Source organism: Lethenteron reissneri, chromosome 24 (assembly GCF_015708825.2).
Source record: "Lethenteron reissneri isolate LAM-NWPU_2019-01 chromosome 24, ASM1570882v1, whole genome shotgun sequence".
Taxonomy (NCBI): Eukaryota; Metazoa; Chordata; class Hyperoartia; order Petromyzontiformes; family Petromyzontidae; genus Lethenteron; species Lethenteron reissneri.
The window spans coordinates 15,263,360-15,288,465 of record NC_083802.1 but is presented as its reverse complement, the minus strand read 5'-3'; the positions used below and the strand labels follow the sequence as shown (position 1 = coordinate 15,288,465).

Below are 25,106 nucleotides of genomic sequence, written 5' to 3'. Positions count from 1 at the left end.
CATTTTGTCGTTCGCATGTAATGAATGCATGATTTTTATTTGTCTGCGGTTTTGCCCGTCGCTCCCTCTCGTTAGAGCGGGGAAGTGGTTAAACTCTAAACCTACAGCTGCTTCTTTTGGTCTTTACCCTCCCACCCTCATCCTCCCTCCACAACTTCCTCCTCTTGTCATTTTCCCAACCAAACACCACTCACCACAAAGTTTCTTCTGCCCAAAAAACGAAATGTGAAAGGCTTGAGTTTCTAAATACCGCTTGTTGTATTGTAGATTTTTTTTTAATTGCGTTTCTCGGTGCCTTTCTGAAATTGCTGCCTCTTTTTTAGCGCCACGAATGCTCAATTTGGCTTTTGCATCCTAAATATTTGGATTCTGGATATAATGAAGAGCCACTGTTATGAAACTTGCACAGTCTGACGTGCAAATGTGGTGCACTTACATTTGCTCCTCCGTGCAATTCGCTTAATTGAAAGACAAAAAATAGTTAAAGTACGTAAAAACTTGCCATAATGATGTGTTAGTATTTTTATGAAAATACTGATAACTCTTTTTAGGCACCCAGAAAAGGCTTGCTTGCATTTTAAGAATATTTCAGGAGGTCCCTTTTTCCTGGATCATCCGCAAATTCTTCTTTTGGATCTTTCTATATTTCATGTTGGAGGAAGCCAGGTGACTCGAAGAACAGAACATCCACAATCCGAATAGGTCACCGACCTACTTTCTGTACTGGCTGATTTTGGCACGGTCCACCACATCTCATCCCAAGTTACAGGATTGCAGGCGTGCTTCATCACACCGTGTCATGGAATGTAGAGCTCACATAGGATGTTTTTTTTTTCACTGAAGGTTAATTGTACATCCAGGCATTGTTAAAGCTTCATTTTCACCCACATGCGATATAAGGCTTTCGCGAAACGGGTTAGTGCAACAAATTGACTGCGATAGTCAGGAATGAGACTTGGTCTCGAATAGCTTGCGAAGCTTTAACAAAAAAAACTAACTCTTTTCATTCTTATTTTTACTTGATCATCGTAGGAGTTTTATTTATTTATACATCACGTCTTACGCAGCGCCACAACGCATGCCTCTGAAAACCGTTGCGCAAGCTACGACACACCTGTGTGCGGGCGGGTTTCAGTTGGGTGCGTAGGTGAACATACGGCATAATTTAATAACGCGTTATTGCCAGAGCCAGATTTTTTGTTGCCTTGGAATGCCCGGTGTCATCTGCTGTGCACAGAAACATAAGCCGGGCCCCACAGGCATTATTAATGCAATAAAGGCACCCCGTGCAAAAGAACCGTTTTCTGCATAGGCCAGCTCAAGAAGCCCACGGTGTTTTTTTCACGGCTCGCAAACATGCACGTGCCATCAACCGTCCAGATGTCCAGCAAGCCAGTGGCATTTCACTTAACAAACCTGGCTCTGCTGATGATACCCAGAAGGTTGAAACCGGTCCAGAGTTCGCGTGCTTAAAGAAATGCTGTTCAATGGTATTGGTCTGTAAAGCCGATGGGGGTGATGGACTAATGTTTTGTATTATTCACATGCGCAAACACACGTTGTTATGCGCGCTTTTAAGCCCGAGACTTTGGATCAGTGTGTTCCGCTTAGAGTGGTAAAATGCAAGTGAAGACTGACAACGCCATAGAAATAACCGGTTCCTGTCTCGTCAATAAACGTGCTCTGGGCTACGCGCATGCAAGAGGCCAGCCGACACAAGTTTGAAGCTCCGTTAGCGAACAAAGACTTTCAAGTTGTGATCAAACGTGTCATGTTGCTACTCTAGTGACGTCATCGCGACGGCACTCTTGTACATTTCATTACGTCGATGAGATCACGGCCAGTACTTGAGCAACGCCCTAGGCTATAACTTTGAAGCATTCCCCGAACAAAGTTAAGATAAATTGTTGTCAGACAGTCCGAGACACGCAAACTCGCTAATTGTCTACGAGAAAATAACTATGTTTCGGTAACAGCGTTCTTCGCACAATGCCGTGATGTCAAAATCGCAGCATGTTTTTTTTTAATCATCCGATCCAGCTGCACCAATAACATTCCCTTCTTCGATTGGCTATTGTTGAGCATTCGGTCATGGGTAGCGATGATTCTCCACATACTAGGCACATGCATGTGATGGAATCCAACCCTAATTTTTAACGATCTTTTTTTTGTTCTACATCCCAATACACCGTTTTTCTAATGCGAGGATGAATCCAGGGAGATGTGCATGTGTCTCATTGACAACAACGATACCAAACCTGGCAAACACGGACGAATTAGTCACTAAATTGGGTACGGCTTAGGGTCGTTTTCAAATCTGGCAGTTGCATGCCGCGACACTCCCACATCCTCTTGGTTGGGACGGATCTCGCGAGGTCTTTTAACATCCGCTCTCCAGCGGGCGGCACGCTTAAGGTAATTACGCTTAAGAGGCATCGCAAATGAGATGTCGATACGGCGATACGCCAGCTTACGTCGGCAAGCTTCGCCATTTTGCAACCAAGCACGTCTGTTTTCGCAGCCAGCGTTGCGATTCCATGCAGTTGGCTGCGCAAATTGTTGTGCAACTTAGCGGTGAGCGAGCTGAAACGGGAATAATTTGGCGCGTTTGGACGCCTCTGCGCGTGACCTATTTGATTTCTTTGGCTGTCGGGACGGTGGAGGTGTTTTCACGGCACACATTTCGCCAGATTACCAAACATCACTCGTGAATCTTTTGTTTTCCCCGTCTCGTCGTCTATTTTAAGTGGGTTGATGGTAAAAGTGAATTGCACAAAATGAAAATATCCATATAACTCGCGATGTCAAAATCTTCCAAGTCAAGTTGTATATAATTCTCCTAGGTGAATTTGTTGGCAGTTTAGGCACGGTAATGTCATTTGTCACACTCAAATAAAATAATTGTGTTTATATTTTCGTTAAATAAAGCTATATTTGCGCGTTTGCTATCTCGTCCGTAATAGACACTCTCAGAGGAGATTACGTTCCATTCAATAAATATATAAAACACAATTTTCAGGCAGGATTCTTGTAAGCTCTCACCAAAACACAAACACGATGGGGACATTGCCCGGAGACTTTGCCATCGCTCACAAAGCCTACGGAGGAAGACAATTAAATCGTACACGCTGCTCGTTTCGCACCTCCAGTGTGGTGTGATGCAGCTTGACGTTGTTCTTTTTCACGCCGCTAATTCCGCTAATGTCCTTTGCGTTTATTATTTATTTACCCACCGCCTGATTGTTGACTTATTTATTGTGCCCCTTGTTTCTCCCCCCCCCCCCTGCCGCCCCGCCCGTGGGCCTGCACCACAATTCCCCGTGTCAGTCGAGCGTGCCGCCAGGCACAGGCAGTTTCCAGCTGCCGGTGGCCGTGCCGCTGTCGAACCCCGGCAACACGCTGGTGTACGGCAGCCCCGGGGGCACGCTGGCACAGCACGGGGGCCCCATGCTGCCGCCCCCGCAGGCCGTCAGCCTGCAGAGGAACACCGTGTCTCCCGGTGTTCAGCAGCGCCCGCCCAGCGCCGGCAACCCTGGTGAGACTCCAACCGCGCATGATCCTTGCAAGCCGGCGTCCCCGCCGATGGTGCGGAAAGTGTCCGTAAGGCCGCCCCAGTTACGACACTGCGGGTGCATTAACAGTGAATGCCGCGTGCCGTCTGCTTTCACAGTGAACATTACGAGTCCCCCCGACGTGTTATGAAATAAACTAGGGAAGGCCCACTGAGCCGTATAGCTCTTTTTCAGAAGAGACCTGGCCACAAATGATAGCTCAACGAAGTGGCTCATCATCATGTGGAAATGTATAGCAGCCAAATACTCTCAAGGCGTGTTGATTCTGAGTGTGGAGGGAAACAAACAGAAAACCAGAGGACCCGGAGAAAATTCTCCGCGACTGCGGGAGAACATGCAAACTCCAAATATAAAGCGGGCGTTGGGATCGGGAACGAACCCACGACCTCCTGTATACTCGGCGAGGTGGTTAACGTCTCGCCACCGTGGCAAAAGATTAGGACATTGTGTGCCGGTTTTGTTATCCCACAAAAAACTTTTCCTGCAAAGTACTCAATTGGGATCATGTAGAGAGCAATCGTCACCTACTACTGGCAGACGAGGCATGCCGGTACCACGCCACCTTGTTCCGCACAGGGACAGCTGCCACTGGGGTTGCCCTTAGCATGTTTCGGATGAGATGTGAGTTGCCGTGGCATCTTAAGTGGCAGTGAATATTATTATCCAAAGCTTATCATAATTGTTATTAGTGTACGTGTATGTGAGCAGCGTTTTTTGTCAATCCACTACTTCCCCATGCTTGTGCTGGTCAGGTGGGGCGTGAGAGGGGATATTTGACCATACAGGAGGTCCCCGCTTTTACGCCAGAAATGCGTTCCTGCAAAGCCTGTCCTAAATCGGACCCTCTTTTCCAACAGACGGTGGAAACGGTAGACACATCACTTGCCGATGTGTTTTTTCACTTTTATCGGCCGTCTTTAACAGGGCTCAATGGGTGAAAAGCCACCAAAAACACTTGAGAATAACAAAAAGCTCAACGCCAAGTCACATAGGAAGCCAGACCGACTCTGTTCAAATGCGTTTGGAGTCGTGTTGGAAGACGCGTCGTGAAATCAAGTTTCTGCATCGTAAATCGATCCATGGTGGCATGATATTAACGTCGTTCATGTGTGACTGTCGGAAACCGGAGACCGCCCGTATTTCATTCCTCTGACCAGCGCGGGCTGGTTAAGGTGTGTGGGGGGAGTCTTAAGATGTGGTGGCATAGAAACACAGTACAACACTGGATATCCCTCCGCTGCCCTCTGCTTGCTTGCTCGCCACATAGGTTTGACTCAAATCTTAGGCCGCTATCTCAAACCCCATCCACGGTACAGCCCCGCGTAAGTCACTGCCCCCTTTGCCCCCCACGCAACGCGGTTTGACGATACGAGCAATGCGAGCTGTGCATTACGTGGCGTCCTGAAACTCGGCCGGGCTTAAGGAACGATGTACGAGACGCGGCCGGGACGAGCAACACGCACCGTGCGCGGAGAGAGGGGCGACGGAGGAGAGTTCCAGGCGATAGGATCAGCAGTGGAGAAGGAGGAGCGACCTTCATGTTCGGCAGAGACCGACGCGGAGGGTTTAAGAGAGAGAAGGCCTCGATTGCTCAAGCTGAGGACACGCGGGTGGAAGTGAAGCGAGATTACAAGGCAGAGGTGGCGCAGGGGTGAGTGAAGAGAGAGAGGGGTCTTAAATACGACCAGGGGGTCATCTTGTGTAGGTCTTGTAGTTGACTTGTGATTGGATTTTGAGCCAGTGTCGATCATGACCACCACCGCTATCAGTGTTGGTTACCAACAAAAAGGATCGTTTCCTGAATCGAATCGCGACCCCGAATCATGACAGGCCGTGGAACCGCGTGCAGTCGGGGGGGCAAGATCGTTATCTGTGCGGTCTCTGTTAATGCACAGTTCTTCAGTGCCGCTGGTGGCTGGAATTTTTGAGAGCCCCCAATCCCGAACATCCCTTCCACACCTCATCTCACTCACCCACCCACCCCCCCCCAACTCCGCATTCCCTTCAAATTTGTCGAGTATCCCTGGCTGCTGATCCCTTGGTGGAAATGCAATCAGGCATCCTCCTCCCCGCGTGCACCTCTCCCCCTCACCTGATAGCGCCGTCATTTGGCCACGGCCGACGATGTCACGCCGTCTGCGCGCCCGTAAGACGTGCCCATCGGCTTCTTTTTGCCTTCTGATAAGAGCCCAAACGCAAGCGGTCGTCCGCTCGACATACCACAGATGCACGCTCCGTGCACAGAGCTTCTGCCACCCCCAGACCCCCGCGAAGCCCACGTGCCCCTCAGCCAGCTAACCTCCCCCCCCCTCCGCTCGCCCCCCCCCCCACTCCCGCATCCAAACGCGGCCACTTACCCTGCCGGCGCTCGTGCATGTCATCCGTGAGCTCCCACAGACCTCCCATCATAAACCATCGTAGCATCATTTATTTACAGCCCTTTGTCGATCCACTGCTGGATAAAAGCCTCCCCTTGCCGCCGTGTCGGGCACGGAGGTTGTTTGATCATAGCTCATCGCACTCATCAGTGTGAGTTTGTGAAAGATGGTTGCGGGGGCATGGAGGGGGAGAAAAGGGGGGCGGCAGGGGGGGGGGCATGGGAAGGTGGGGGGGTCAGGACTGTCTCAGACTTCGTTGAGCGTCGATGTTCGCCCTGGATGGGAATTCTACTTGGGTTACCACATTCATGATTGAGAACAAAGTGTCGAGGAGGAATATATTGGTTCCATTGGTTACAGTGTTTGTCTCCCCCAGTGAAATGAATATTTGTTCACACCAGAGATCATCTCTTACCCCCCACCCCATACTTATTGGACTCGTGGATTAATGCTTAGCAGTTAGGGTTTTAGGATTAGGTGCTACATTAGTTGATGATGAAGCTAGGAACCAAATAGGTGATGTGAAACGGGAAATCCAATGCTGTCTTATGCTGTCTCATTTTGCCGAGCCCGGTGACATTTACAGATAGGTCAGCAACCTACTTGAGTTACTGCCGTCTGCCGGCCGTGGGCCTCGTTGTTGCCACGGGTCTCGTGTCGTGAGTATCGTGTCTTGGGCCTCGGACTGGTGTCACGAGTCTTGTTGTTGTGTCATAGATCTTGTGTCTTGGGTGTCAATGGCGTCAGTCTAGTGTCTTGGGTCCCACTGTTTTGTCACAGAGTCTTATGTCATGGGTCTCATATTATGGGTCTTGCGTCTTGGGCCCTGTGGTCATGGGCCTCGTCTCTTGGGTCTTGTGTCATGGGTCTCGGCATTGTGTTGCAGGAGGCATGCTGGGGGCAGAACTCGTCTCAGGCTCTGGTGCAGGCGCCAGTCCCATAGGTGAGTTACGGGCACGTCTTCATCATCGGTGTCTTCATTGGTGCCTTCATCGTTGTCTTCATCGTCATCATTGTCATCATGGTCTTCGTTTTATTCCGTCGTCATTGTCATGGCTGTCGTTGGTAAATCATCAGTGGCAGGGTCGTCACGTTACGAATCTCTATTACCACTGAATAGTTTTTGTCAAGTGAGATTTGTATTTCATGGGACCTCCTTTGCCAGTACCAAAATATGAGAAGAGGTTTTTCCCCTTTTTTCTGGCAACAAACAGGTGTTAAGATGTTAAAACAATGCATTTATTATCAGCGTATGTTTTTTGTTTGCATTCTGACCACACGTATTGTGGTTAATGCAGACATGATTCCTTGTAAAAGGTTTCAGTTTGGTGTTTTCACATCTTAACACAGCTGTTTTGTTGCCAGAAAAAAGGGGAAAACCTATTCTCGAGATTTGTATTTATTTATAATCGGCTTTGTCATCAATTAAGAATGGGGTGTTTTGGTTTTCCATTGCGTACATTTGTAAAATATTACCTTCATTGTACGGTCTTATCATTTTCTTCTTGTCCATTAATAATTCTCGTTATTGATTAATTCATAACATCAGCGTTGTTTCTTATTCAACTCAGGAATCTGATATTTAAACGACGCATTTACATACGCCCTCTTACGTAAATACAACCTACAGGAGTTTCTCAATTAATCTTTAGCTTGAACCGTTTCTTTGTCTAACGTCCCGTCGGACAAAGAAACGCACTTAGCGCGGCTCGTCCTGCGAGCCGTGAGCGCAAGACGAATGCACTTCATTAACACGCGTGTTTATTAAGGAACGCGTTTTAGGTCAAACAAGAATCGTTAAAAGGCGCGCAGCTCGTTTGTTACGAGCCCAATTTGCAACTAAGGACCCCGACGAACGCTCCGCACACCTTGTCACGGCACATCCAACCCTGCCCCGGGGCCCCCTCCCTCTTCTCCCCCCCCCCCCACCTCGTCCTCCCCCGCGGTTAGCGCCGAGCCTGGCGTTAAAGCCACCTCCGCTCGCCCGGCGCTGGGGGACTGGGCGGAGGAGAGGTCCGGTGGCGTTGCGTTTCACGTTTGACCCTGTTATTCCGCTGTTTGTGCGCGTGAAGCGTCGCGACAGCTGAACGCCCCGGCTCATTAGTCCACAGCGGTGATGTGGGTGCGAGTGGCCTTGGTCTCGCTTTGCCTCTCCCTGCCTGTCCTCCCTCCTTCCCTCGCTCTCCCCCTCCTCCTCCTCCTCCCCCCACTACCACCACGACCCCCAGCAGCCCACAATCCCCAACTCCCCTCTTACTGCTCCTGACTCGACCCCCCCTCAACCCTGGCCCCCGACACAAACACACACACACACGTTCTCCTGTGCCGCCTTGGACACGATAATTATAATCAAACCCCTTTTATTTAACCGGGAGAACCTCGCTGTATCTTGGATCATCTTAATTATTTTTTCCCTCTTGAAGGGTTTTTGACCGGTTTCTGAATGAGTACATTCCATGTGGGATGAGACGGGAGTGTCCAGAGAAAACCCACTCATGTGGGGAGATTACACTGCAAAGCACTGCATACGATAGGGCACAAACTTACTTAATGTGCTCATGCCGATGAGCCACCTTATCGCCTTGTGGATTACTGCATGTGGCAGTAACAATGAATAATATTTCAATGTTAACGCCCTTTGTTCATCCCAGGACTTCATTTGCCGGAGGGTGTCGCGACAACGGGTTGTTTTTGGCCAGTACCGTCGGTGAGCGTTTGGCCGTGCGGAATGCCCGTCCTCGCTTGGGAGGAGGGTACATATGTTGCGTGCACGTATGTCGAACTTCTTTTGCACCGTACCTAGCCAACCGCTGAGTAACACCTCAAAGCTCCGCACCGGTAAACTCGACGGTTAACGACCCTGCCGCCAACTCCTAGCCACTTGCGGGGGGGGGGCCCCCCGGCGCCGTGCAGACCGTGATCTCGGAGGTATCCACCAACGCCGGCTGCTAGCTTGGCACGAAAAGCGGTCGGTGCACACCCATTGTGCTTACTCTCCCCACCTATCCCCAATCCCTATCGCCATCCGCGCTGCACACCCCTGCCGCCCCCCCCCAACCCCCCCCCCCCCCCGCGCCAACCCCCCCCAGGATTTCCGCGCGCTCATGTTGCCGCCAGTGTGGCCCCCGCGTGTCGGGATGGCTGCGGCATTTTTTCCCCCTCTGGCACCGGGGCGTAATTATCATGTGACTCGAGCGACAGCCACAGCTGCTTCCTCATTGGCCGGCTGCCTTGACCTTGGCGGGTGGGGAGGGGGGGTGGTGGTGGTGGGGGGGGGAGTGTGGGGTGTCGGCGGGCAGGCGTGGGGGGGGCGGCGGTGGGGAGGAGGAGGCGCGCGGGTGGAGGGTTGGTTGGTGGGGGAGAGTCGCCTCCCGTCGTGGAGAATGGGAGGAAGTGCTGCCCGCACGCCACCCCTCTGCTCGCTCGCTCGCTGCCGGCGCTGTCTTGCACGACAATGCACAGGCGGGCGCGCCTACCCTTGTTTGACGATCGGGGAGCGCTCGCCGACGAGAGAGAGAGAATCGGCTTGGGTTTAGCCTCTCGTTTTGCCGAACCCAGCCCGAGGAAGTTATTTCTTGTGCGGTGTTTATGGAACGAGCGACGGTTTTGTTCGGGGTTTGAAGTGACGATTGGATGTGGCGCTCGTTTTTGTGTGTGCGGAGCGACAGGTTTACAATTGTGAGATCGTGGGGGGAGGGGGGGGGTGGTTGGATTCTGGCCAGGGTTGACTCGGCTTCGACATCGTCATCCTTGTCCTAGTCTAGGCGTGTCGCATCGGATTTTCCGATTTGAAATACATTCTTACGCTCATGATCACTGTCGCCGGCCTTGATCTATCAACTGCTGGATGACGGTGCCCCCCGAAGGCGTCGTCATATCAGTGGTCCTGCAATTGAATTGGAAGTTTATTTATTTTTATTATTTTGCGGTTAATATAGTGGCCTCCAGTGCCTGGAGGTTTCACATAAACCCAAATATCGATGATTACACACATGATTCTACGTCTGTGTGTGTATCGCGAGCTAGGAGAATCGATGTGAATAGATGAATCGATGGATCGTAACGCTGCTCGCAGCTTTCTTGAGGTCCGGTGTCATGCAAGATTAGCAAATGTGCCTTGGCCCTAAATCCAGATCCCCTGTTAATAGATTACCCACGAAAATCTACTTTGTTAAAACGTATTATAATGAGGAACACATCACATGTAGCGGCTGTTGCGTCTTGAAACAACAGTGGTTTGGCAAAAGCGACGATACACTTCCAATCATTGATTATAATTTATCTGAATATTTACCATTGATAGCATTTCAAAAACAAATCTTCAAAAACTTTCGGTCCTCTGTACAAGGCAATACAGTACAATTTGGATTTTGTAAAGTAGTGCAATTGTGAAGCTCTGCGTGCGAGCAATGGTGATATATATTTTCTAAAACGGAAGGCGCTCAGAAAAATTAAGTGACTAATAATTATGATGGCTTATGGCAGTGATGATGGCTCGGATTTCACTTGACGATGCAGATCATTGCGACGACGACGATGGTGGTGGTAGCGATGATGATAACAAAGGGTGCATCGTGTTTCACTTCACGGTCAAGATTCCGGCGAGGATGATGATGGTGATGATAATGATCCACGAGAATGGCTCAGGCTTCACTTCACAGGTATTTGTTTACCACTTCACAGCCTGTGAGCCAACAAATGTCATTGGTAAGAGGGTGGGTAGTAGCGGCGGTGTGAGTGGGTGGGGGAGGAGATCCGACGTTGCATCGCCAAAGAGAAAGTGCTTTCCGCGGAGAAACCTGAGTTGTGTTCATCGACAACCAAAAAAGCGTTCGCAAGCATATTTCTCGGCTCGGTGGCGTAAGCGTTCGGTCGGGTGAGTTTTATACCAACGCGAGCCGACGACGGAGTGTTTATTTACGAGTGAGGAGACGGTGCGAGAGGGGGAAAAAATTGCACACTTTTCCAGAATGTTCCGTGTGCGCTGCAACAACAATAGCCGAGCTTGCTTTCGGTGCGTCGGTGCTGACGAGATTGAAAACTCAATTTCTTTACAACCGCTTTTTTCTATCTAGTTTGTCTTCCTTCGTCCGCACCACGGTTGGCTACGCAACGGCGCGAAAGAAGTTCATCATGCGTGCGCACATCATGCGTACGTACGTGCGCACAGCAGAAAAAAAACACAAATCGGCCGACTCCGAGTGTACCTTTCGACTTCCACCCCAAAAACGCAGCCTCTGCTATGCCTTGCGTCTTGGCCGCACGCTTTGTTCTTCGCGGAGCAATAACTGGAAAACCCGCCCGAGAGTGCCGAAGGTGTGCATCATGGGCAAAATTTAAATAAAAATAAGGACATGCGTCGCCGTCTCCATTGCCAGAGCGTTCGGAATAAAGGCGAAGCGGCATTTGAACATAACAGGGAAAAAATATTATAAAATAATAATAATTAAAAGCTCTTCCCCAATGCACACGGCCCCCCCCCCCCCCCCCCCCCCACGGCGAACCGTCTGCATTTGCAAATGCGTTGGGCTCATTACCGAGCTCCTAGCACACATGATTACCGCTCGTTAATTGCACTGAAGAGCGCGGAAAATAATGATGCCCGGGTTTTTTTGTCACGAGCTCTGATGTCTGGGAGGTTGCGCGTTAGCGGCTTTACGTGCCCCGGCGCGGCAGGCTCCCGGAGCGAGCAAGTGGGAGCCAGCGTCCACCTCGCGCCGCCCATCCCAGCGGTGACGCCTACCCCCCCCCCCCCCCCCAGCACCGGCACCACGAGCCGGCGCTGGGGGCGTTAGACTTTCGCCGGCAGACGAGGCGAGAGGGAAAAAGGGCAGTGGGCGCGCGCGTGTGTGGTATGTGTGTGTGAGAGCATGTGTGTGTGTGGTGTGTGTGTGTGAGCGCATGCGTGTGTGTGTGTAAGCGCATGCGTGTGTGGTGTGTGTGTGTGAGTGAGCACATGCACGTGTGGTGTGGTGTGTGTGTGAGTGAGCACATGCGCGTGTGGTGTGTGTGTGTGAGAGCACATGCGTGTGTGTGTGCGCGCATGCGTGTGTGTGTGCGCGCATGCGTGTGTGTGTGAGCGCATGCGTGTGTGTGTGTGTGGGAGCCCATGCGCGTGTGGTGTGTGTGTGTGAGCACATGCGTGTGTGTAAGGCGGCCGGGCGTGGTGCTAGCCTGCCCCTCTTGTGCCGTTCCGGCCTTCATAGATGCTACTCGCTAACAGCACTTGCCCCACACACAATCTGTGTGTAGGCAGCGGAGGTGTTGCGGTTAACGCGCCGCGCTATGAACCCGGCGACCCGAGTTCGATTCGCGCTCACGGCTAGCGCCAGTGACCATTATCTGAATCGGTCCTTGGCCTCCCCTAGGCTGGCTCAGCCTCAAATGAGTAGCTGTTGCGGTGTGAACATCGCCACTAGGGAGACACAAAGGCAGTCGAGCGTGGTGCTGGCAGCCCACCCCCTCGTGTGTCATACCGGCCTTCATAGGTGCTCGCTAACAGCACTTGTCCCAACAGCCTGTCAAGGCTATAAGGGGGATCTTTGTGTGCGTGTGTACGCATGCATCTGTCTCTCCCACCTCCTCTAATCTGGCGGTGTCGCCCTTCTTCGGTTCCTCGGCTGACGGTTTCAAAACAAAGCTGCTGCTGCTACTGCCAACACCGAATTTTTATTTTTTATTGTCCAGAAGCAAACGGCGATGTCAATATTTCACCGTGTGATCGAGCCGGCGAAAAGCTCCTGCATTGTGAACGCGCCGATTCTGATCGGCGGGCGCCTCGCCACCGTGCGCTCGCTGCTGCCGCCACCGCCGCTGTAGCGCTGCATCTCGGAGCGGTTTTCATGAAAGCGTTAATCGGAGAGGGGGAGAGAGGAGCACTCGAAAACACCTCAAATGTTAACATTTTCTCCGCGGGCGGCAAAGAGCTTCCATGTGCGCATTTAACACCGTAACGTGCCACCGCAGAGCGACTCCGTCGTGTCCTTTTACATTTATTTCCCCTTTAAATCTTTCAGATGCTTAGCAACCTCGCGGGAAGCTTGAGAGCTGTGGCATTCGCTTTGAACAAAAAAATGTAGAAATATAAATGTGGCGGAGAGAAGAAGAAGGAATAAAGAGGAGGTCGAGAAAACAAAGCAGAAAAAAATCCCGCGGCATGTTTTGACATTGATGCTTGAATTTCTCAAAACCGGCGCTATTGTGTTGCCGCGTGAACCACAGGCACCTGTAAGATGAACTCCCCCAGCCAGAAATGGCACGTGCAGGGCCATTGTGTTTGCCAGATCCCCCCCCCCTCCCCCCGACTTCTTCCTTCCTTTTCGTGATTACGAGATTGCGAGTGGGTGCAAACGCTTTGGGGGTGGTAACAAAAAATCACGGTAATTTTTTTAGCGCACAGACGCGCTCACGTGCGTCTGCGCGTGTGTACAAAAAAACACATTGCCACCCTTTTTTCTTTTTCATTTTTCAGCTCCCCGCACCCTCCCAGCGAGCGAGCGAGCAGGCGAGCCTTCTCCCGGTGTTGTCACGCCAAGCCCAGGGCACTGGGCTGCGTGATGGCAGTGCTAGTGACAAGCAGGCCCAGACCTGACTGCTGCACCCAGCATCTTTGCATCTCTCTCTGCGTCACCGATCCCCTCCCTCCATCCCTCCTCTCTCATCGTCGTCGTCGTCGTAGCACTTGGGTTCGTCCCTAACTGCCCCTCCCTCGTGCCGCCATTCTGTCCACCCCCGTCTTGCATCCCTTCATCACACTGTCACCCCTCGCCGCTGCTGGCTGCCTACCTTTTTATCCTTTCTGCCTCTGTCATCTTCTGTTTCATCACGCTGTCATCCCTCTACTCCATCATCCTTCCATCCATCTCTGTCACTCCATGTCTATCTCCATCATTGTTGCCCGGCCTGCCTCCGCAGTCCACACCCATCCATTGTGCATTCTCACCCCCCCCCCCCCCCCCCCCCCCCATTCTCTCTGCTCGGCGATTTCTGTCTCGGTGAGTCTCCGCTGTCGACTTTTCCCAGGCTTGCTGTGCCTCTCGCAGTGAGAAGGGAAACGTAGGCAGCCGACATCGTCTCGTTGCTCCCGTCCGCCCGTGTGCTGGAGGGGGGGGGGGTTCAGTTAATCGACTCGTGTAGATGGCTTGCTGCACCACGCGCCGCTTAGAAATCTAGATATCGAATCACTATTTTTTTTATTGAACCTATATCAACAGTCACAACGGAGGGACACACGGGCACCCAAGTAAGGGTCAACGTGTCTGGAGATTGCACTCTGCAGGTAGGCTTTTGTCCCTAAGCAGGAAATAATCGAATCACATTTTTAATGAGGAGCCAGCCCGCTCATGTTCTCAAGCCTTTTTGACACTTAAAAAATAATAATACCGTGAATTATATTATGAACAACAAAAATCACCAGTTGCATACATTTCCAAAAGGAAACTCTACGCAATGCGACTCAATTATAGCTGAATAATTGTATTTCAACCCGTGGTGCGAGTTCGTTGAGATTTGTAACATTTTGGTAAGAACATTTTTTTTCACCTTGGGTAAAGCGCAAACTCTCTGCATGCAGGAGGAAGTTAGCACGCCGCGCTATGACTCCAGCGTGTGCCGAGTTTGATTCCTGACCCTGGATAACAAAACTCACCAACTGTGCGCCTAACCAGCGTGGTGAAAAAAGGTGACAACCCCAACACGACTGAGCAGTGGATTGACAAAAGGCCTCTAAATGATTACACGCGTGAAATGCAGCCCTGTATAATTTGCTCCACGATTTCAACTGCTGAGTTTTATTTTAATTCCATGCAAATTCCTTCATTGGTCTGTTGCGTAAGTAAAAACCCTCCCCCACCCCCCCCCCCCCGAGGTGCGTTCATAGGCGTGCCCGCTGGATGAGATAAATAAATAACGTCCCTGGGAAAACCTTCGCTTTGTTCGCAAATAAATCAGCTTCTCGGCCACAAGAACGCGGCGTCAAACCTCTGCGAGGGGTGAACACTGTGGCATTGGGGGGGGGGGGGGGATTTATTTTTCTTCCTCCTTTCACGTCACCGATAGTAGCAAAAAAAATACTGAGCCCAAATTTGCAGCTTGTTAGTGCCACCGCCAAAGCTGCTGGCCGCTTATTTTTCCTGCGCCAAGCTGATTAACAAGCGTGGCTACGGTGCGGATTTTTTAAAGTTCAGGCGATGGCAGCGGCGACGGCAGCCTTGCGACCCATGACCTCGAGTGTGTCTCCATTTTGCACGGGGGCATTTTCAGTCGGGTTGCCTGCGCCACCGTTACGACGGGAAGGTCGGTCTTGCGGTGGCGAGGGAGGGATGATGGGAGTGGAGGGGAGTGGAGGGGAGGGGAGTGATGGTAGGGTGGTGGGTGGGTGAGTGGGAGGGAAGAGAAGGGAGGGAGTTGCAGGGGAGGAGGGAAGTAGAGGAGATAGTGGGAGGATTGGAAGGGTTGCGACCATTTTACATGCCGTGCCCTGGCTCGCCGTCCAGAGTGGTGCCCACATCTGGACGGTGGTGGCGGCGACGGCAGCGGTAAACAGGAAACGACGGGGAAATGTGGCCCTGTTATAAAGCGCGCTGCCAAATTAAAATGCCGTTGGAAATCGCACCTGGCTGGCGGATGAGCCGTCATATTCTCCAGGCGCAGATGCACCATTGCAAAGACTTATTCCCACTTACTACAGTCATCCTAATTGTAATAAAAAAAAACATTCCAATAAAAAATATAAAGCCAGATAAATGCATTAGAGTGCCAATTGTTGAGATTTTTAAAAAATGTTTTATTTTCAGTCTGCCATTTTTGTCGAGTTATGAATCGTTTTTTTTAATGGAATGTTTTATAACCAAACATCAAAGTGCCTTTAATAGGGTCCACAGAGATTAGGAGAGCGGGTTTTATTCCAAACGGTGAAAGAGCTGCACAGCCACTTGAGGCAATTTTGAAGCCGCACTTTTGAGGAATGCCTTAAAGGCTCTCAAAGGAGCGAGAGTGTCGCGATGAAAAGCTTTTGTTGGATTGATGGTAGGTGTCATCGGTGAGGTGACACGGCTTATATATTTACTGATTATCTTCGCTAAAGACGAGCGCGTGATTATGAGCGACCGATGCGAGAATGTTCCGACCACAATTTATTTGGTGTCGGTTTATTTTCGTCTAATTCTATCTGCATGCGTTTTTTTAGGGAGCAATTGGGCGGTAAAAAAACCAGAGACGAACAAAACGATCGACTTCTGTGATTCGTGGAGCCGATGGTGTTTGTCACGTGATTTCTTTGTTGGAAGATTTAAATTCGTGGGGAAAATTATCGCATCGAAAATCAAGTGCAGAATTTTTCACTCCCCGTTGCTCGTTGTTCAATCAAGAAAATCTTTCTTGAAGCAAATTAAAACATTGACATTTTTCAGATGCCGGAATAAATAGCAAATGGGTATTTTTTTTTGTATGCACTTTGCTTTTTCTCAAACGCTCATGTTTTTCTTTTCAATTCTGTCATCATCGTCATCAAGCATGATCAATCCACTGCTGGACGAAGGCCTCCCAAAGCTGACGTCACCCCCCACGATCATACGCTGTCGCAATCCGTAGAGCCCCTGCACACGCCAGCTGCTTTCATGAATCCGTCTCTGCAGTTGACGCCCTCTGGAGCGTGTGGCTCCTCCGGTGCCTGCCACCATGATTGGACTTGGTTCTCGCGCATTACGAGTTAATAACAACAATAAACAGTTCGCATACGCGCGCAATCTCACGGAATGAAGTCGCGCCGCGGAGTTGATGGCCTTGGCCCCGTCGCCAGGTAACGGTAAAGGTGCAGCACTGCAAGTGCTTGGCTCATGCCACTGCTGGCGGAAGGGGCTCCACGAGAGGAGTTTTAGAGAGGCCCTCTAGAGGGATATTTTGACCGACTCTTTCACACTTGCTGGCCAGACGTCTTGTGGGAGGTTGCATTACCAATGAGATCAGCCGATCGACTAACTGGTGAACTCATTTGCGCCGCTTGTTCCGTGGAGGCGGGAGGGTTTTAAGAAACGTGTTTCGACTGCTACTCCTGGAGAGATCAAAATCGAACCGGCAACCTCTGGAAGTCCAGTGTGTTTAACCGTACACCACAGTGGCATTCGCACCAAAGAATAACTCGTTTTTTTATTTTTTGCCATCGCGCAGGTAACGGATACGCAGCTGCGGTGGCAGCCTCGCGGGCATCGCCGGTGCTCATGGGGTCCCCGGGATCGGGCTCCGGTTCCGGAGGGATGAGCCGATCCATGGCCGCAAAGTCTCCACCGCCGCCCTCACAGGGACAAGCTGGAGGACAGCAGCAGCAACAGCAGCAACAGCAGCAACAGCAGCAGCAGCAACAGCAGCAGCAACAGCAACAACAACAGCAGCAGCAGCAGCGCAATAAGCCAGACCTGCGTGTTGTCATCCCGTCTAACAGCAAGGGCATGATGCCCACTCTGGTGAGTGTGAGTGGGGCGAGCTGGTGAGTGTGAGTGGAGCGAGCTGGTGAGTGTGAGTGGGGCGAGCTGGTGAGTGGGTGGGCGAGTGGTCGAGTGGGTTATCGAGTGGGTTATTTAGTCCAATGGCCGATGCGTTATGCGAGTCTCTAGTGAAGGACTCGGTGAGTGAGTTATTAAGTGAATGAGTGAGCGCACAGCAACCTTGTACTCGCAGGTTTCCTGTGCAACAACAGCAAGCAACAAGAACCACTAATCTCTGCAAAGCGGCAGTGACATCACCCTGGCATTTGTGCCTGGCCAGGAGGTCCACTTTGAGGTCGCGTAGAGGTGAACGCTCGTCGGCAGGAGGTCACGAACGAGACCCAGGCAGTGTGGGTGACCAAAGCTGGATGACCGGCAGATGCATCACTCCGTAGCAATTTGCTGTATTTTATCTGCCCGATACACCATTCATTGTCGCAAGCGTCGCTTCTCTACTTCCTCTTGTCGCTGAAAAGCGGCCACCACCACTACCACCAACATTGTTCAATGAACAGCATTCCCGAACCTCCGTCGCACACAGCGGCTGGTCATGACGCTGCTGGTACCGGCCGCTGGAGGTGCACTTGGATGCAGCTCGTTTGATCTCGCATCAGCACATCAGCTCTCGAGAGTGAGCCACTTGAATGCCCACGCTTGTGAGCTTTCACACGATTCTCCGTGGCTGACTCTCAGGTATGCAGCTGTGGGCACCGCTGATCGACCGCTTCAATTTCACTGATTTAAATATCCACACCCTTAGCGCCTCCGGAACCACTTAACTTTTATATTGTCGTTTCGTTGAGAAATCTCAGAATTCATTCTCCCACTCAAGTTTGTCTACAATTTATATTCTGTACATGTTTTTACGTGTAAGTATTATTATGGTCATTAAACAGCTGCGGTTTTCTTGATTTAATTTAGTGTTGCTGTTAGCATGTTTTAGCCGGAGTTTTCTGATAATAGACTGACAGACCAGTCTCCACGAAGGAGTCTTCAGACGATAATATACTCACACACTGGTCTACGATGGGAGTCTCTAGACAATCACAGACTCCCAGACTAGTCTGTGATAGGATCTTTGGACAATAGACTGTCAGACTCGGAACAATGGACTGACAGACCGGTCTTTGATTAGATTTTTAAATAATAGATTGACGGGCTGGTCTTTGATGGGGTCTTTAAATGGTAGTCTATCAGACCAGTGGGTTCGCTCGGTCAGACAATAGCCTGACTCGTCTTTTGGTGGGATCTTTAGACAGTAGTCTGGTACACTAGTCTGTGATTGAGTCTCTAGAAATGTATGGACTGGCAGACCAGTAACGGATTTGGTTTTCAGGTAATAGACTGGCAGATCGGTCCCCTGTAAAAAAAAAAAAACCTTGAAAAGCAAATTAATTGCACCCCATTCACCGTTCCCGTGTCGTTTTCCTCTGTGCGGTGCTAGCGGCAGTGACACACTTTCACTTTTCTCGTGGGCTTCGAGTTGACCCTTGAGCAACAAGCCCGTGCGGTGGGTAGCGTGACTCGTTCTATATCATCGCCATCGTTCAGATGTCGCCAAAGGGAACGCGGAATTTCCACTGTCTACTTCCGAATCACCCGGCGGAGGATGGGCACCGACCACAGCGCTCAAAGGAAAACCCCGAGTCGGACGTTGCAATCGCGATGCGGCCACTTTTTTGTCCCCCTGTCATCGGCAACTCCCACGGGAAACCGTCCACGCCGTTAGTCATTTCGCTCACCGCCTGATGGCCCCCGATTTGTGTTTGTCGTGCATGCAGACGGACGAGGATCTCATGGAACTGGTGAGTATGCAGGTTAGTCAACGGATTTCTGTAAACGCATAACACACGCACACACTTGCCTGCGTGTGCCTTTTGCGGATCCCACACACACACATACACACATACAAACATCGCATCGATTGCAGCATGGAGTTTTGGACACACATACCACCCTCCCGTCTCGCCATCCCCCCCCCCTTGCCTCCCCCTCCACCAGGCCCCCCCACGAGAGGGCTTTACCCATTATGAGTTAATGACTTATTCCACCGGGGGGGTTATTTCCCATGATGGGATGCATTTTGTGTTCGAAGAGCTAAGGGTTAATGTGTTTAAATGCAGCCTTTGTTATTAGTAATAACACTTGGCTATTTGTGGGATTTGGACAAACCGTTTCACTGAACACTCTTGTCAGGCCTTTGATTTGATAATTCTATGCATTCAAGGGGGATAAACTCTGTTTTCCTAAAGTGTGCTGTGGCTAATATTAGCGCATGCTGTTTTGCACGCCCTTTGTGTGTGTGTGTGTGTTTTTTTTTTACCCTATATATAGTGGTGGTGATATTATTGTTATTTTATAAATAGCGTTCGTTGCAAGGGGAAAGCTAAAAGCATCTCCGTTGCGTCGCGGCCCAGAGGTCTATCCCTTCGTGTTTTGCGAGCCGCCGTGCATGCCTTGTGACCGTCTTCTTCGTTGGCGCCGGTGTGCGGTGTTCTAATACATTCACGACGCACAAAGCACACAAAATCACGGCATGCTACGAATGAATGGCGATTTTTTTTTCGTTGAAAGCGCTGAGGTGGACGGAACCAGATGCGCGCGGATTGAGTTGCGCGTGCGAGCAATAAACCGGGAACGACGACTACGCGGTAGATCGCGGGGTGAGCCCCGGCGTTTTTGACAACGCCGTGGGTTTCATGTCACCCTCTCGCTGCCTCGCCTGTTGCTCGCCGCAACACTCGGCGGGTGATACTCGGTAGATGTTAACTACCTCGCCCAGTATACAGGAGGTCGTGGGTTCGACCCCGACGTCTATATATTTGGAGTTTGCGTGCTTCGTTCCCCGTGGTAACATGGACTTTTCTCCGGGTCCTCCGTTGTTTCCGTCCATATTCAGAATCAACGTGCGTTTAAGAGTATTTGGCTGCTATAAATTTGCACATGATGATAAGTTGATTTGTTGAGCTATCATTTGTAGTCAGGTCGCTTCTAAAAAAATATCTATATAGCTCAGTGGGCGGTACCTGGTAAAATAAATAAAATAGTTTAGTTTAGGGTCCGCTGTCAGCACTGACCCGTTACGATGCCCCCGTTGTGAGCAGGATATGCTTCTTCGCCTCACTGTGCCCGTTGCGTAACGATCATCACGCAGCATGCCTCTCTTCCGTTGCCTGGACGCTTCGGCCGGGCAGTCATGACTTTCCGCTGCTGCCGCCCGTGCAACCGTCTATTGCTAGTTTTTTTTACTAACCATTTTTATTTTACCAGGTAAGGCCCAACCGAGCTATCTCGCTCTTTTTCAGAAGCAGACCAGACCACAAGCGATAGCTCAATGAGGAGTGGCTTATCGCGTGGAAATTTATAGCAGCCAAACAGTGGCCCGAGAAAGCCGCGGTTAATGCGTTACCCACGTGTGCACCTTGAAATCCGACGATTGTAATGCACAAGCAGGAGCTGCAGGCTCCTAGAATGTGAATTATGGGCTCGAGAACGAATGGGCAACTTGTGGAATAGCCGAAGGAAGTATATACATAGACGAAATCGCTCCCCCCCCCCCCCCGTCTCGTCTCATCGGAGCTCAAGCTAAGCAGGTTCGAGCCTGGATAGCGCGTAGACTGGTGACCACCATTGACAGCAGGCTGCTATAGGCTGGCTACCTACGATGTAGGCAGCAGAGGACAGTTTGGCGAAAACAAATTCTTTCTATAATGTATGTGTATGCTCTCGTGTCTTTTCTGCCAGCCTTCACCAATCCGTACTTGATAAACGTGGTGAAGTATGGTAAAAAAACATCATGACCTGCACGTTGCATTGAAGGCCCTCAGCCAGCAGTGGGATTGACAAGGCCCATAGTATTTGCAACTTTTTTAGCATTTTGAGTTGGATTCTCGGCTCTTGCAGATAGTAGCGCACACGGGTTTGGCAAATTCCTCTCGAATGCTGTGCTTATCTCCTGACGCTGCAAGCGAAGTCTCTCTAATTAGCAGTGGCTTTGCTTCAACCAGAAAAGCCTCACCGAGTCTCTGAGACTCTTTCTTTTTCTCATGTGGCTCCTGCTACATTTGAATGTCAGGCATATGCCTTGAATGAGCATTTGCCTTCCGTGTGCCAAGATACCAGAGAAACCCATCTGAAACCCAGCACGCCTACAAAATTCTCCACGGATAAATACAAGAATCCATCGCTCTACGTGCCATCTGTCGGTCACTTTGCAGGCAAAACCCCCTGCAAAATTCACGTATGCCCGATGCAACGAAAAATCAGGCTCAAAAAAACCTGCTCAGCTTTCCGAGATCCCGACGAGATCGGGCACGCTCAGGGAGATATTGGGCGCTGCGTCGATCGGCACGTGTTCTTCTTCTGGCTCCGTCCTCCCCGCCGCTTGTGACCCGCAATGGGTTCTGTGATGTATGTATGTGTACGTATATGTATGTTTGTTGAACTTCTTTCGCACCGTGAGTCGCCAATCTAGCTTCCCGGAGGTGCGGGAGGAGGACAGCAAACTAAAAGAGCTCTCGGATGGAGCCGATGCCACCAAAGTTCTCAGTTGATAGACGGCGGCGGCGCTGTGACGCGATAGAAACAGACTGCGAGCGAATCACCGATCCTGCCGATATCAGCCAATCCCAAACAAAGAGGGCGTTTCAGACGACGCTATACTGACCAATAGGATCAATCGGTCCGTGGGATCGATCGCTCGAACATGGCTGTCTGATGGACTGCACGTGATGATAATCACGATCCACAAGACCACACACGGGCAGAGGCACGACGTCCCTATACGGGCAAGGCCGTACCTATTTTCTACCATATCTGGGCAGATCACCGATCGGGTTGTGTCGTCGGATGGCGTCCATAGTTATCGCTGTTACAGCGCCGCCACCGCCGCCCGATCGCGAGCGAAGGTCTCTCGCGGTTCGCTTCCCCGTGCCGTTCCGCGTCGCGCAGCTCCACGCGGTCCCCGTAACGTTCCGTAATTGTTGGTACAAAAAGAAACGAGCAAATAAAATGTTCTGATTGGGGGACCGCGTTGCGCAAAAAGGGCCGTGTTGAAGTTGTCGAAATGCCAACGGTTCGTTCGTGTAATGGTTGTGTCTGAAACGGCGAGCTGGCACTGCTGAGATTGCGAGCTTTGATCGAAGCAGCTGATGGTAATTTTAAGAAGGGTTCTGAAGTGGAGTGAATTTGACAGTTGGTCCGTGCAGTCACCAATGACTGAATAAACAAGATGTAAAAGTTTGATTTTGCTCACAAGGCTAGAGGTTCACGTGTAAAATATTCATGTTGAAGGATGTGGGGGGCAGAGGCTGATTTGAGTTGTTCCTCAACACAACAACGTAATTCTGCTTTTGTAGGCGGTCAGCAGGAAATGAAATGCTTCATGCTTAGCTGCTGATAGTGTAGCTTCTATGTAATTGGTGGAAGAAAAAAATCCAATTTGAATATTCCAAAAACCCTAACCATTTCTGAATATGAAAATAGTGTTCACACATTTTATTTGAATTGTCATGTCACCAGACATTTTAATATTTCAGCAGGCTTTTTGTTGAAATATTAAAGCATCCTTCGAACATGCGTTCTTTTCGTGCCTCCGATTCAAAATAAGCACCTGGTAAATTTCCGCTTTTGTATGACTGGACATCTGTGTAGCTCATCGGATTCCTCCAGTATAAATAAATATGCTCATTTTCAAGTCGCTGGTCTTTGACTCGGAATCTTGGCCACATCTTGCGCGTCAAACGCGCAACGTAATTTTCGTGCAGATTTTTTTGGTTTCAAGCGGAGGATGCGTACATCTGATTTTCGCTGTTTTTCACCGGCATTTTCAACCAAATATTCGCGGCGCATGTTTGTTATTACAAACAGAAGACATAGCGCTGAATATCATCTTCGTTATACTGCTGTTGATTTTTTTCAGCAGTTTGGTCCGTCCTTCCGCTTAACTCGCAAGTTAAAAGGTAGCGCAAGCGTGACTAATGCACCTAAGGTCTGCAAAGCAATTCCCCTTTCCAACATGCACTCTTGTTTTTAAGAGTGCGCGCGATCTGACCCAGAGAGCGGACAAAAACGACTTATTGGAGAGAAATAACAGCTGAACATCTGCTGCCTCACTGCCATCTGCGAGTCGCAACAGTGATAAATATTGAGCCCATCCGTTTGCAGCGGGACAGCACGGAATCTGACGAAATACGCCGTGAATTTGTACTTCGAATGAAAATAAAAATTGTTCTCCGCATGCTGTTGTTTATTTCGCGAGCCATCGCGTTGCCGCACCACTGGCGTAACTCCGCACCCCCCCCCCCCCACCTCCTTGCCTCCTCGCCCTGCAGAACCAGCGACTGAACAGCTCACAGGTGACCCAGTCCCTGGCCACTCCGGTGGTTTCCGTAGCAACGCCCAGCATACCTCCACAGGCGCTCTCGGGGTATCCGTCCGCCATGCCCACGGCCTACAACACAGGTGGGAGTGCCCCCCCCTCAACCCCCACAACCCCCCCCAGCCCCCCCCCCCGACCCCCCCACAACCTCCTCCCATCCGCACCCCCAGGCTCGCACTAACGAGCTCTCGGTTCCCAGCTCCTGGGGGCCTGTGTTGCTGTTTGGGAATAGGTAGAGCTCGCCGCGTGAAGCAAGGGCAGCTTGTGCCAATGCGTGTGTGCGCGCTCGTGTGATTGTGCGTGTGCGTCTGTTGTTTGTGGTTTGGGGAGTGGTGGCACAGCGCTTTGCGTGCTGCGCTACGAACCTGGCGAGCCGAGCTTGATTCGCGCTCACGGCCAACGTCACTGAGGAATATCTGAACCAGTTCTGAGGCTCCCCTAGGTCGACTCGGCCTTAAATGAGTGCCTGGTGCAGTTTGTAAACATCATCACTGGGGAGATAATCACACCACCCTCCTGTGTGCAGTACCGGCCTTAATAGGTGCTCACAAACGGCCTCTAAGGTCCAAACCACCAAACAGGTGATGTTGGCCTGTATATGGGTGTGGCTCATTGGATAGCACACTCGACAATGATTCAAATCTGCCACCTGCGTAGCATAGATCTTAAAGACTTGCACGCCAGCAGCACTTATAAGAACAGGCTATTGTGTCCTGGAGTCACATCCCAATCTGGACATGTTTAGAGCGTGTAACAATTTGTAAAAACAACCTCCTATATGACTACATTTAATCCTGTGTATGTATGTGTGCGTACGTATGCCTTGTGCCTGTGTGTCCTTACATGCCTATGTATGTGTACTCTACCCCTGTGCACGTATGTGTCGTATATCTACGTGTGTACCGGTGTCCTGTGTTCGTGTGCATGTCTGTGTGTACGTGTGCATGTCTGTGTGTTCGTGTGCATGTCTGTGTGTACGTGTGCATATCTGTGTGTTCGTGTGCATGTCTGTGTGTTCGTGTGCATGTCTGTGTGTACGTGTGCCCTGAATCCCCATTTCTGTGTGTACCGTCGAGTCTGGTTGGGGAGCGGTAGGGTAGCAGTTAGCGCGCTGCGCTACGAACCCGCTCACGGCCAGCACCGGTGACGATAATCTGAACTGGTCCTGGGCCTCCCCTCGGTCGACACGGCCTCAAATGAGTACCTGGAGACAAATGTGGCCGGGAATGGCCCAAGCCACACCAGCCTCTCGCGTGCCGTGGCGGACTTTCATTGGTGCTCGCTAACAGTGCTTGAT

General features: G+C 50.8%; 1 protein-coding gene across 11 annotated transcripts in view; it reads left to right on the top strand.

Moving 5' to 3' along the window:
• Positions 1 to 25,106, top strand: part of LOC133346666 (myocyte-specific enhancer factor 2C-like) — a 112,331-nt gene that overhangs the window by 80,719 nt on the left and 6,506 nt on the right. For 5 of the 11 annotated variants that reach the window (XM_061558438.1, XM_061558437.1, XM_061558430.1 and 2 more), the window contains 5 exons: positions 3,328 to 3,535; positions 6,837 to 6,893; positions 17,117 to 17,409; positions 19,212 to 19,247; positions 23,763 to 23,892. In XM_061558438.1, coding sequence (XP_061414422.1) covers positions 3,328 to 3,535; positions 6,837 to 6,893; positions 17,117 to 17,409; positions 19,212 to 19,247; positions 23,763 to 23,892 — 724 coding nt within the window. The remainder of the gene's footprint in view (positions 1 to 3,327; positions 3,536 to 6,836; positions 6,894 to 17,116; positions 17,410 to 19,211; positions 19,248 to 23,762; positions 23,893 to 25,106) is intronic. The other 6 variants (XM_061558439.1, XM_061558440.1, XM_061558435.1 and 3 more) reach the window with 3 other exon arrangements.